Genomic DNA, 13,529 nt, shown 5'->3' with positions numbered 1-13,529 from the left:
CCATGGCTGTGGAGCCTGCGCATCCGGACCCTGTGCTCCGCGACGGTAGAGGCCACAGCGGTGAGAGGCCCGCGTACCAAAGAAGAAAAAAAAAAAAAAAGTTAGCTATGCCTGGCATATAGAAGGCACCCAGCCAGTGTGAGCTATTATACCCTGCCTTTGAGTTTTTGCTAAGTAAATTATGTAGTAGTGTTGTTTTAAAAACTGGAAGTGTTAAGTTTTTCAAAATATAACTTAAGAAATAAGACATGAGACTAGATTTCATAAACAAACTACACTGAAATGTTTGATATAAATGAGGTCAGAATGTTGCTATTTGTCTTTACCTTCTTAAAATGTTAAGTAAGTGTAAATCTATGGCTTTCTATCAGCATCAACTATATATGTAAAAAGCCAACTTGAAAACTGAAAACCTGTTTCCCTGAATTCTCTGCAGGTTATTTCTAAAAAAAAAAAAAGCCCCATAAACTAAAAACCATCTTTAAATCACTAAATAAAGATAAACCATTCATTTATATACTTTTATTTGGGAATGTTTAAATCAATACAGAGAAACTAAATTTCAGAGACACTGAATATCATTAGTTTGGATATCATTACTTTATTATAAAAGAAACACGGAAATTATTTACATGATGAAAGATTTCAGAACTTCAGTGGCAGCTTCACGTGATGCCATTTCAACAGTGACTTATTTTAGTCGACGTATTTTCCAAGAATGTCACCATCTCTAAATAAGAAATAATCCTGCAAACAGAGAAACGGTTAGTTAAGAAAACTAACAGCAAATACTTAGCCTCTCCTTAATAACATGAAGTTTACACACCTTGTCATCTATAACTACTTTGGTGCCTCCATATTCTGGGAGAAGAACTTTATCTCCAACTTTCACACTAACTGGTTGAATCTCTCCACCCTTAAGAAAATAAAGATGTTTATTAGTAAAGACATCTAGTTGACCAAATATTTACACTTTTATTAATCAACTGTGCTCATTCAAATCAAATGTTAAAAAAGGACTTTGTGGCCAAATGATATAATTTATACAACCATAGTTCTTCACTCAAACGTATCACTGTAGAGTTACACTTTGAAATAATGCACATGCAGTAGCTTAAACTAAAACCTGATTTCAGTGTAAAGGTTCAAAGAGTTATACTGGGAAAACTAACTGTAAGCTTTTTGATCGTTAAATATTAACATAACCTCTCAAGTATACGAAGTAAACCAGTTTTTAAAACTACATGTACAATGGTCATGTTTAACTTCTTTCAACACACAAAAACTTGAGTCTTCTTTCTGACTTTGGAACATACACTTCTTTTGAGATTCAACTTCTGTTCCTCCAAAGCAGATTTGGGGAGAGGGACTGAGGCAGAGCGCCCAAAGCCTTCCTATTCCTAACTCCAGGATAGCTCCTTGCTAGGCTTTTCTTAGAGGCAACTGGAACAATGCAATTAACATATTTGACCCCCAAGGGCATTTATTGCATATTCTAGTTGACACTTTCAGAGGTCTGAGGTCTAACCCTTAATTGGAGAATGACTACAATAGCCCAGCCAGCTCCTGTTATATGCTAACCAAGGCCGAAAGTGATTAAAAGGATCATGGCAATTTCAGTGTGTTAGAGGTTAGACCAAGAGTTCAAATTTATGCCGTCTGATTTTAATACTGTGGAACTCTCCATCATATAAAATAAGCGATTTTTTTTCCACAATCATTTTTGCTGAAAGATGAGGTGCGAACCCACTAGGGACTGATCTTTAAAATAACAAGCTACCTAAAAGGTTACTTTTAACAATAACCAGTTTTTTCCCCCCCCTCTCCTTCACATAAAAAATTAGTTCCATTTCAGTCCCCATTTACCTTTCCTTTAGAGCCTGATCCAACAGCTACTACCGTTGCTTGCAATACTTTTCCTTGTGATTTTTCTGGAAGCATAATGCCTCCCTTGGTTACAGTCTCGGCTGCACTTCTTTCAACTAATACTCGGTCAAAGAGGGGAAGAAACTTTCTAAATGCCTGTCCTGCCTGTAGAGAGAAAAATGTGAGATTTGAAACACAATGTATTCTCAACAGGCCACAAATGGCTTTCAAAGATAACGACAAAACTCAGATTTTTTCATTCAAAGGAAACACGTCTGAACGTTCAGCTCTAAATTCCGAGTTTAATTTCTCATTCCCTATGTGTGTTAGGGATCACTGTTGCTCCTTTGGTCAGCAGCCAGACGAGCTTCCAGGACAACCTTAGTATCTCCCAAGGTCAAGTATTCTCCTTCGTCGGATTTTTCTGTAAATTGTCAGCAAACATTGAAGTCCCTCTGACTGGAGCCGTGCTTTTTTCAAAGCGATTACACACCCATTAATGTCCCGCAAGGGTCGGCCACTGCGCGTGCGTCCGGATTCCCATCCCCTGACACACACGCTGCCTCACACACGCGTGCAAAGAACCCTCCGAGGTGGAAAGGGTCGGGGGGGGGGGCCCTCGCCTCTCCAGGGTTCGGGCGGGCGCGGGTCTCTGAGTGGCCCCTACCCCTCCCTCCAGGCCCAAAGGGAATCGTCCGGACTCGCCGTGCGCCCCAGGCCAACCCGGCCCCGCCGGCCTCCAGCCCACGCGGGACTCACCATGACTCGGGTTGCAACACTTCGTACTCTCGCTCTCTGGCCGCCGCCGCAAAAGAGAAATCCGTAGTCCGACCCCCTGCCACGTGAACTCGAAAAAAAACCTCCTAGCGCGCAGGCGCGCTCGCCCTCGCCCCCGGCCCCTCCCCGCGAAAAGGGGCGGCCGCACCTGCGCGCGCCACGATTCGTTTCCTGGGCTCTGCGCAGGCCACTGACGCGCGGACCGGTAGGCGGAAGGAAAGAGGAGCTCTTTCTAGGCTTTTCTAGGCTTTTCTAGGCCGCGAGCCGAGGTGAGAGTACTTACCCTTCACCTCCCATCCCGGAAATGACGTGATTTGACCCTTGACCCACACAGAGCCCGGCGCCTCCCGGAAAGTTCTGGAACGGCGCGCCGCCCGGGAACTAGCCTAAACCGGCCGGAGAGGGCTAATTCAGCTGGCCTGGCCCAGCGCGGTGGGGAGGGGCGGGCCTGGCGCGCGGCGCGTGCAGATTGCAGGGCCCGGGCGGACGGGACGGGGGTGGGAGCTGCCTGCGCGCGCGCGCGCTGCGGAGGGGCGGGGGGAGCGGCGGAGGGAGGGGACACGGGCTCATTGCGGTGTGCGACCTGCGCTCTGTCCCTCACTCGCCGCCGACGGCCTGTCTCGTCGCCCACTAGCCGTGCCGCTGCCCCAGGTACGCGGCCGCACGCGCCGTCTCATCCATGCGCCTTGGACCCCGGAGCCGGCCTTCCCCCGCTGCTCTGAGCGGGCTGGCCGGCGAGAGCCAGAGCTTCCCCAAGGCGCCGCAGGCCTGGGCTCGCTGAGCCAGGCCCCGTGGGTGCATGCAGGGGCCCATCACGTGCGGCGTGGATCGCTCGCCCGGGCAGGGCGCAGCTGGGAGGGCTTGCCCGGGGTGGGGTGTGGAGTCGGGGAAGTGTATTCACATGGTCCCTCCGATGGAAGCCACTTTGGCCGGGTGTAGGGTGCCGCGGGGTGGGGGCGGGGTGGTCGCAGCGTGTGGGAACGGCTTTTGGCCCCGCGAACAGATCGGGTACGGCGCATCTACCCTTGACCTTGCTGGGGCATCCTGATGGAAAGACGCGTGGGGCCGCCCGGAGTGGGCAGAGCCGCCGCCCCCAGCTTCGCGGCCTTGCCTGCTGCACTGATGCAGTAGCCCCGAGTGGATACATGAAGACATTTTAGTAAGCGGATTTTTGCACCGTTAGGCATATTTTCATTCCCCTGGTCACGTGGGTTTGTAAATTGTCCCTTTCTCGTAGGCTTGGTTTTTCAGGGGACATTTGGAGCTGATTTGCCCCCAAGGCCATTTTAGCGCTGAAAGATTAACTCGTTTTTAGCATCATGGGTAGGTGGCCATGGGGAAGAACGGTGTGCTTTTTGCTAGTGCTATAGGTCAGGCGTGGGGCGCCCACTTAAGGCTTGCGCTAGCAGCTGGTGTTTTGGGACGGTGGCGAGTTTCGAGGCCCAGCTGTAGTGGCTGGCAGAGGTCAGCCCAGCTCGCTTCTAACATTTCTTGTTCTGATGCGCGGGTGTTAATGTTTGTGTTGTAACACACCACGGGTAGCGCTAGTATTGTACTGATGATCTGCTTGTTTCTCCCCCAGAAATGCTTCGATTGCCCGCAGTCCTTCGCCAGATTAGGCCAGTGTCCAGGGCGCTGGCTCCTCATCTCACTCGGGCTTATGCCAAAGATGTAAAATTTGGTGCAGATGCCCGAGCCTTAATGCTTCAAGGTGTAGACCTTTTAGCTGATGCTGTAGCCGTTACTATGGGGCCAAAGGTATCAGTATTCTTACTTTGTTGTAATTTAGAGTATTGTTAAGGAGTAATATTTTTGTTGATGGTGAGAGTCACGGCAAGCTTTTGAACAGTGCTTTGGTATTCGTAAACTGCTTCTGCCAAAGCAGAAAGAATTTTATTTTGTACAATGTGTGGTGTAATCCAGTGGTAACTCCTAGCTCAAGACGGATTGGTAAACTCGAGGTGGAATTAATCTCGTTTGCCTGCTTGAGTTAAATTTTGGATCCTTTCCCAGTAGTTAGTACCAGGCATAGAGGGAAAAATACAACGTCCACAATACCTTAAGTATGTGCTGGTAGGTGCTAGTTTAACCTAATGTTTTTCTACTGTCCCTTGGTTCCAAAGCACATTTAAAATTTTAAGTCTCACTTAGCAAGAGATTGATGAGTGAGGGGTAATTAGTAATTTGAGGAGACCTTTTTGAGGGTCGTGCACGGTGAAGTGATGCTTCATTTCAGGTTGAAACCAGTACAAATATCAAAGTGATACAAACTATATAAAATATAGCATATGAATGCCTCACAAGAAGCAGCTTTGGTTCAAATTCAAAAGCTGCCAATACTATTTGCACCATGTTTAAGATTTAATGTTGAACAACTCTGAAAGTGTGTATTGTACTTGTTAGTATTTTAGAAACTAAATTTTAAAACAAGTTTAAAAGTAAGTTTTCATATTATTATTACAGCAGGTACTGGACAAAACTTAAGTATGAATTTTGTGAAGTCTGCTCTGGAATTTCATTATAATCTACCAAAGTGGTATTGGTTCATCTTGTATCATTGTATAAGAAGACATCTTTTAAGTCTCTATAATTGTTATCATCCAAGGTTATGCACTTAGCAACAAAGGTCATTTTGTCTGAACTAAGAACATTGATGAACTTGCCCTTTAGATTCATGCTGTAGATCTGATAAAAATTGTCAGATGTTGCATTAAGGCTTTGAAGTAATTGCCTATTGTGAAAACTGCTGTATTGTAGGCTAAATAGTACTTACAGTGTGTGACTCTGTTTTCTGTGCAATAGGGAAGGACGGTGATTATTGAACAGAGTTGGGGAAGTCCCAAAGTGACAAAAGATGGTGTGACTGTTGCAAAGTCCATTGACTTAAAAGATAAATATAAAAATATTGGCGCGAAACTTGTTCAGGACGTTGCCAATAACACAAACGAAGAGGCTGGGGATGGCACCACTACTGCGACTGTACTGGCACGCTCCATTGCTAAGGAAGGCTTTGAGAAGATTAGCAAAGGTGCTAATCCAGTGGAAATCAGGAGAGGTAGGAATATCTCTTCATTGTCACCACAGTGTTTTGAACTATCTGTTAAATTGTATTAGAAAGTTGACTCTTTCTTGTTTCTCCTCTCTCCTAAAAAAAAATCTTTTAATATCTTAAAAAAAAAAATCAGTAGTGATCGAATTCCTATGTGGTGGGCACTGTGCTGGGTGGCAAAGAGGAAAATCTGACTAAGACATTGCCTGTTGTCCACAGTCATCCATCCCTGTGTCTTTGTCCCCTGGTCCGCTTCTCCCACAAACCAGGTTTATTGGAAGTTATAGCATGTACCATTCACCTTGAAAGTAATAAGTTTAATGGGGATTAGAGCAGAGAGAGATGATACAGTTTTGATGTTTTGCTTTAGTTATTTAGAAAGTAGGACTAAACGAGGAACCAAGTCACCCAGGATGTCAGATGGGGTTTTTAAAAACAGTTTTTAAAGTTTCTGTTTCAGTGCATGCCATCCAACTCCCATGTGATTAGGAAAAGTACTGGTACAGAAGCAGTGCATAAGCGTTAAGGCATTGAAACACTTAACATGAATCAGAATTTTTACTTGATGTGGAGCCACAAGAGAATAAGCATATAATTCAAGAATAATATTTATTCTTGAACCAGGTGTGATGTTAGCTGTTGATGCTGTAATTGCTGAACTTAAGAAGCAGTCTAAACCTGTGACAACCCCGGAAGAGATCGCCCAGGTATGGATTTTTTATAATATTTTATGATAAAGTTAGAATTTTTTTTTAGTAACGTGATTTTATCCCAGAATTACACGACAGTATCAGAATAGCAACATTACCCAGTCACCAACATTGGAAGCATTTTTCTTACTGCTAATGCATTTGGAAATTTCCCCGACCAGGGATGGAAGCCGTGTCCCATTTAGTGGAAGTACAGAGTCTTAACCAGTGGACCACCAGGGAAGTCCCCATAATTTGACTCTTAATGAGTTCTCGTTTTAGTTCTGCATGACTGAGTAAAAACTCATTTGTATGTGTAGAAAATGTTCTTTGGCCATTTATCAAAGGTGCATAATTTTGTCATGTTCTAATATTGCCACGTTTGCCAAGGGGAAGAAAGTAACAGGGTCAGCTTCCTTCTTTTCTCTTTTTCTTTTTTTGTTTTTTTGGCCACACCACGTGGCTTGTGGGACATTAGTTCCCAGACCAAGGATTGAACCCGGGTCCCTGCAGTGAAAGCGCCAAGTCCTAACCACAGGACCACCAGGAATTTCCTCTTTTCTGTTTTTGTTTAAAAGAATAATTGTGTGTTTATTTCATATCTTTCAAAAATAATGTGGCCAAATACTGGATTTTTTAAAAAATTGAAAACAGGATCAATACTTCATTACAATTATTATGCCATAAAATCCCCTCCCTCTTTCTCACTGCCACCATCACCCTCCCTCTAGCTTCCCACCAAGGATCTATCAATTTGGAAGTTACTGAGAAAAGGGAGGGGAGTTGATTGCGGACAGTAGCCTTACCTTTCAATTTGGAAGAGTAATTTGATTGTTTCAGGTTGCTACGATTTCTGCAAATGGAGACAAAGAAATCGGCAGCATCATTTCTGATGCGATGAAAAAGGTTGGAAGAAAGGGCGTTATCACAGTAAAGGCAAGTGTGTTTTTAATGACACATAGGAATGAGGTGTCTGATAATCTGAGTTTTATAAATATAAAAATTTGATCTATATGTGTTTCCAAAAGTATATTCCGTATAATTTTTTCATGTGTAATATTGGCACCTGTATAGAATAGAGTGCTTTCTGTGTTCTGTGTGAATTATTAAACTTTGCCTTCGGGAGTAAATCAGTCCTAACTTAGATGATACTGCCTTCTAGCTGTAAAAATTAGTTCAAATGCATACATGTATTCTTGCAGAAGTGGAGTTGGATGCCCTGGGACATTTGCATATTCCTATCTGGATTCCTTATGAGAAGTGGGGACTGTTAATTGGTCTATACAGTTTTTGTTTCTTTAATGAAATTCACATAACGAATTCTTTGACTTTTCATAGGATGGAAAAACACTGAATGATGAATTAGAAATTATTGAAGGCATGAAGTTTGATAGAGGGTATATCTCTCCATACTTTATTAATACATCAAAAGGTAAGAGCAAATCAGTAACTAAGTTTTTTTTTTTTTTAACATAGTTTGCTATGTGACAACCTGAGGGCATTAGTCAGTGTCAGACCTCAAAAGTAAATTCATATGTTCCTCACATTTCTATGGATTTCTTGCTTATGCTGTCGACCACTCAGCATTTTCCCCAAGTCGAGCTCTGAAACACTAGTTCTGTAGAATGTGAGCAAGTTTCTATTTTATGGTAAAGTAAGTGTTGGACATGCTGAGTGAACAGAGTTAAACAGTTTCTGACTGTGAGACTTCTAGAGGCTTAAAAATGATCATATATAATGTGAGTTTCCAACTAGGTGATGTAGAATGTGGATTTTCTTAAACTTATTTGATTACAGAACACTTTTCACATGGTCTGGCTCTTGGACTAAGAGTAATATGGAACACACTGGAAAATGCTGCACGGCTGCACCAGTGTGGACTGGCGTGAGCAAGAAGTTAGACAGGTTTTGAGGGTGAGCAGAGAAATAGAAGTTTGATGTAGAATAATTACGACAAGATGATTCTGGAATAAGTTATCTACTTGGAACAACTTACCATTAAGCAGAAAGGAGCTGGTGCCCTTAAACTAGACCACCACACATCCATTGCATCTGAACAGGGATGAGGAGAAAAATGCAAATTGGAAGAAAGCATCATCAGACACAATGGAAAAGGTTGTGATCCAACACCTTTAGAAGCAGACTGAGAGCTCATCAGGGGACTGAGGCAGTAATGGCAAATTCACTTATGTATTATTTATAATAGTTATATATTTCTTATTTATTACTCTCTTCTCCTACTTGAATGAAAACTTCTAAAGAGCAGAGTTTTATTTTCACTTTTTTTCCCACTGATCTACCTCAAGAGTCTAGAACAGTGCCTGGCACTGGCACCCAGTCAGTGAAGAATAACAGTGAATAAATAAATAAAAGAAAGTTCATGTATATGAGAAATGAAAGGAAAAACATGAACTCATCAATCACTTTTAAAGTGTACTGGAGCTTTGGTTTAGAGGTTTTTCTAAATTGCAGTCATTTTCAGGATAATGTTCTAAAGTTGGTTAGAAATGTTCTTTGCTTTTGCAGGTCAGAAATGTGAATTCCAAGATGCCTATGTTCTGTTAAGTGAAAAGAAAATTTCTAGTGTCCAGTCCATTGTTCCTGCTCTTGAAATTGCCAATGCTCACCGTAAGCCTTTGGTCATAATTGCTGAAGACGTGGATGGAGAAGCTCTAAGTACACTCGTTTTGAATAGGTAATAGGCAGTGGTATTTGGTTTACGTTTCTGTGTGGAAGGCAGTTATTTGTATTGATGTTTGAAATCTCCATTTTGTACCTTCACATTGAACTACTTGTGTTTGTATAATATTAGTGTGAATCATGAACCCTTAGTCCAGTTATGATTCTGTCTTTTTTGAATGGGGTCCCAGAGTCCTTAATGTTTTGTGCAACTTTCTCATAAGATAGCCCAAGTGTTTACAGTTGTTTTGAAGATAAATGACTTGAGTTTTATTCTTTTTTTTTTACAAAAAGACTTCTGGAAAAAAATATTTTCACAATTACAATTTTTCATGGGAAGAGGTAAACAACTACCACTCTGAATAATCTGTTAAAAGGAAAATTTAGTTAATGAGTAGTATGAAATAGAGAAATTGGTACTCAACCTAAAGTAAGTTGAGGTCTATTCTTTTAATTTTTTTAATCTATAGTTTAATGTATTACTTTTTACTTTTAGATAGTGTTAACACTATAAACAGAATTTTAGGGCATTGTTAAAATACATATTATTCCTAATCTTAGAACTGAAGTACATTAGAAATGAGTCCAATTTTCATTGTAATGGAAATGCACAAATGAAATAGCAGGTATATATTAGAGAATTGAGTACTTTGACCTAAGTGAGTTTACTTATCCTGGAATGTTTGTAGACTGGATATGCTTTGGGGATTATGAAAAAGCCCTAGAGATTGTGGGATTTGAAGCCGAAATAGAAAAACAGTAGGCCTGAAGAGTTTTCATTGAGCCATTTTACTGGTAGCTGTAAAGTTGTATCTCTAGTTTACTTCGCATATCATCAGAGGTTAAGTAACCCTCTGATTTTTATTTGGCTCCTTAATAAAATTGACCAGTTCTTAGTTTGTACATTCCTTCCATTTCAGTCTGGTCTCAAATGGGCATTTTTAAAATTGTATATTCTGAGTATTCATTACCTGATTAAAATGTAGGTAAGCTTAATGATATTCTCAGCAATATTTACATTTATAAATGAACTGAATTAAAAATACTGCTTGCTCGGAATATAGCCAGTATTATATAACTATAAATGGAGTATGTAACTTTAAAAATTGTGAGTCACTGTGTGAAATATATAGTATTGTAAATCAACTATACTTCAATAAAAAAGAAGAAACTGCTCAATCTTGACTTTACTAGCAACTTAATCTAATACTAAATGGAACCCATGGGTTAAGGGTAAATGCCGATTAGATGATCTCCAAATTTAATATATAGTAATTCTGATTTTCACAAACTATAAAATAGTTATCACTATTTACATGTTTTCTACTGGAAAGGTCAGCATGTAAGGTTAATAGTTTATTAAGAAGGTGAGCAGATACTGGCAAATATGGATAAATGGAAAATTGCCCTTTCCTGTCTCAACTTGACCAAAAGTTGCTAGGGAGCAAAAAAAAAAAAATCTTTTTAAAGTGCAGTTTCCTAAGTAACCTTAGTTGTCAGAACTTGAAGTAGACAGACATTTTTCTAAAATTTAAATCTTATTAATAACTTCTTAACAGGCTGAAAGTTGGTCTTCAGGTTGTAGCAGTCAAAGCTCCAGGTTTTGGTGACAATAGAAAGAACCAGCTTAAAGACATGGCTATTGCTACTGGTGGTGCAGTAAGTAAAATAAATGTGATGTTGGTTTACTGAATGTTATTTATACATCCTAGTCTGAAGTTTATAGGCAGAATTCACATTTTCATAGTCAGATACTACCATCTGAAATATTTACTTAATCTGTGTTTTTATTAGATGTTTGGGAGGTAGAGATTGGGTTAAATAGTGATAAGGTCCCTTTCTTTAACTCGCCAAGAGTCTGGCCCAAGAATGGGCTTACTGACTAACCTGTTTTCAAGAATGTAGTAGAAAAGACATGGATGGGATCTAAGAGTTAGGCCTAGGGTCTAGTTTTGGTTGCACCAAAAGTATGGCCTTAGGTGAGTTTTCTGAGTTCACAGTTTTCTCAAAGTTAATAATTGAGAATTAAGTGAGAAGTTGGAAATGTCATGAAAGACTATATTCAGACTTTGTTTAGTCTAGCTTTGGTCTCGAAACCTCACATTTCAAAGAAACAGTATTGCAAGATGTTTCTTTTATCAAAACACCTGTAGGATATATTACCAATGAATTTGGTGTAATGAAAAAAGCTGTAATCTGTAATTTGTTCATTCTTTAAAATGTTTTTGTAGGTATTTGGAGAAGAAGGACTAACTCTAAATCTTGAAGATGTTCAGCCTCATGACTTAGGAAAAGTTGGAGAGGTCATTGTGACCAAAGATGATGCCATGCTCTTGAAAGGAAAAGGTGACAAGGCTCAAATTGAAAAGCGTATTCAAGAAATCATCGAGCAGTTAGATATTACAACTAGTGAATATGAAAAGGAAAAACTGAATGAACGTCTGGCAAAACTCTCAGATGGTGTTGCTGTGCTAAAGGTAAGATGCATTGTTATAAATAAGCTTCTTGGGTTCTAAGCCCAAGATGACTATTTCTGTGGTATGTAACCAAAATATTTAGGGAATCAACTTCCTTGTGGAGATATTTATTATATAAAGTTTCTTTACTGAAACATTCCTTCCTTAAAGCCAGAATTGAACTTGTAGTGGGTGAGTTGTGTGGGAACAGATGTTTTGTTAATAATCAGTCTAGAGTCTGATTTGTGAGACACTATTAGCTGTTTAATCACATAGTTACTTGTAACAAATAGGCAACCTTTTTAAAATTGCTTTTTAAGTAAACTAGGTGCTTTTTAATGACCCTTTTGGCAGTCAGCTTCTTGAATGGGAGAAGCCATGCTAACAGGAATTCTTTCTTAATCTTTAGGTTGGTGGGACAAGTGATGTTGAAGTGAATGAAAAGAAAGACAGAGTTACAGATGCCCTTAATGCTACACGAGCTGCTGTTGAAGAAGGCATTGTTTTGGGAGGGGGCTGTGCCCTGCTTCGGTGCCTTCCAGCCTTGGATTCAATAACTCCAGCTAATGAAGATCAAAAAATTGGTAAAAAGTTACCTTAGTAATGAGTTTACTTGTAGCCTGATTTTAGTCTTTCTGTTGTTAGAATTATATTGTTGCTGCCACTAGATGGAATAAGAAGTCATAAAGCAATTTCCAGAATAACAAAAGTAGAATAGCACTGATGTCAGAGATCTTTCAGGGGGAATCTGTACTCTCACAAGTAGAATTGTGCTATAATAATTACAAAGGAAAGAACTAAATTTGCTAAAAATTTATTTTCTTTATAGGTATAGAAATTATTAAAAAAGCACTCAAAATTCCTGCAATGACCATTGCTAAGAATGCAGGTGTCGAAGGATCATTGATAGTTGAGAAAATTTTGCAAAGTTCTTCAGAAGTTGGTTATGATGCTATGCTTGGAGATTTTGTGAATATGGTGGAAAAAGGAATCATTGATCCAACTAAGGTAAATAGTTCACCAGTGTCTAAAAATACTTTCAAGGACTCTTCATTAAGTCTTGTTAATTTGTTTCTTTTTAATTAATTTATTTGGTTGCGTCGGGTCTTAGTTTTGGCACACGGGATCTTGCGGTGCAGTGCGCAGGCTCTTTGTTGAGCACAGGCTTCTCTCTTGTGGCACATGGGCTCCAGAGCATGCAGACTCAGTAGTTGCGGCGCATGGGCTTAGTTGCCCTGTGGCATGTGGGATCTTAGTTCCCCGACCAGGGATCGAACCTGCGTCCCCTGCATTGGAAGGCAGATTCTTAACCATTGGACCACCAGGGAAGTCCCAAGTCTTGTTAATTTTTTACTAAGGAAAAGTAATATTTTATCAAAACTTTTTTCCTAGGTTGTAAGAACTGCATTACTGGATGCTGCTGGAGTGGCCTCTCTGTTAACTACAGCAGAAGTTGTAGTCACAGAAATTCCTAAAGAAGAGAAGGATCCTGGAATGGGTGGAATGGGTGGGATGGGAGGTGGGATGGGAGGTGGCATGTTCTAATTCCTAGAATAGGGCTTTACCATCATTAATGAGCTGTGAGAGGAAACTCAAGGCAGCGTTCCTCACCAATAACTTTGAGAGGTCAGTTGAAGGAGATGACTGAAGAAAAGGCTGGCTGATGTTTAAGAAAATCACTATAACCATCAGTTACTGGTTTCAGTTGACAACATAGAATGGTTTACTGCTGTCATTGTCCATGCCTACAGATAATTTATTTTGTATTTTTGAATAAAGACATTTGTACATTCCTGGTAAATGAGTATAAGAGCCATGCACCAATGTACTGCTTTCAACTTAAATCACTGAGGCATTTTTACTACTATTCTGTTAAAATCAGGATTTTAGTGATTGCCATCAACAGATGAGAAGTTAAGAAGCAGCCTTTCTGTGGAGAGTAAGAATAATTGTGTACAGAGTAGAGCAATATCCAATTATGTGACAACCTTTGTGTAATAAAAATTGTTTAAA

At 40.4% G+C, this 13,529-nt stretch overlaps 2 protein-coding genes across 2 annotated transcripts; one reads left to right on the top strand and one right to left on the bottom strand.

Moving 5' to 3' along the window:
- Positions 1-507: 507 nt before the first annotated feature.
- Positions 508-2,674, bottom strand: HSPE1 (heat shock protein family E (Hsp10) member 1). Its single transcript, XM_065880029.1, has 4 exons — positions 2,626-2,674; positions 1,867-2,031; positions 827-916; positions 508-747 (listed from the first exon to the last, which is right to left on the bottom strand). The coding sequence occupies exons 1-4, from the start codon at positions 2,626-2,628 to the stop codon at positions 697-699; spliced, it is 309 nt and encodes a 102-aa protein (XP_065736101.1). The 5' UTR covers positions 2,629-2,674; the 3' UTR covers positions 508-696.
- A 531-nt stretch (positions 2,675-3,205) lies between these two features.
- HSPD1 (heat shock protein family D (Hsp60) member 1) lies at positions 3,206-13,529 on the top strand. Its single transcript, XM_065880335.1, has 12 exons — positions 3,206-3,547; positions 4,226-4,401; positions 5,446-5,698; positions 6,317-6,399; positions 7,222-7,317; positions 7,720-7,813; positions 8,908-9,076; positions 10,620-10,719; positions 11,292-11,537; positions 11,926-12,100; positions 12,346-12,524; positions 12,909-13,529. The coding sequence occupies exons 2-12, from the start codon at positions 4,228-4,230 to the stop codon at positions 13,059-13,061; spliced, it is 1,722 nt and encodes a 573-aa protein (XP_065736407.1). The 5' UTR covers positions 3,206-3,547; positions 4,226-4,227; the 3' UTR covers positions 13,062-13,529.

Source organism: Phocoena phocoena, chromosome 7, assembly GCF_963924675.1.
Source record: "Phocoena phocoena chromosome 7, mPhoPho1.1, whole genome shotgun sequence".
NCBI lineage: Eukaryota > Metazoa > Chordata > Mammalia > Artiodactyla > Phocoenidae > Phocoena > Phocoena phocoena.
Note: the sequence above shows the minus strand (reverse complement) of the source record. Positions and strands in the feature narration are given on the sequence as shown.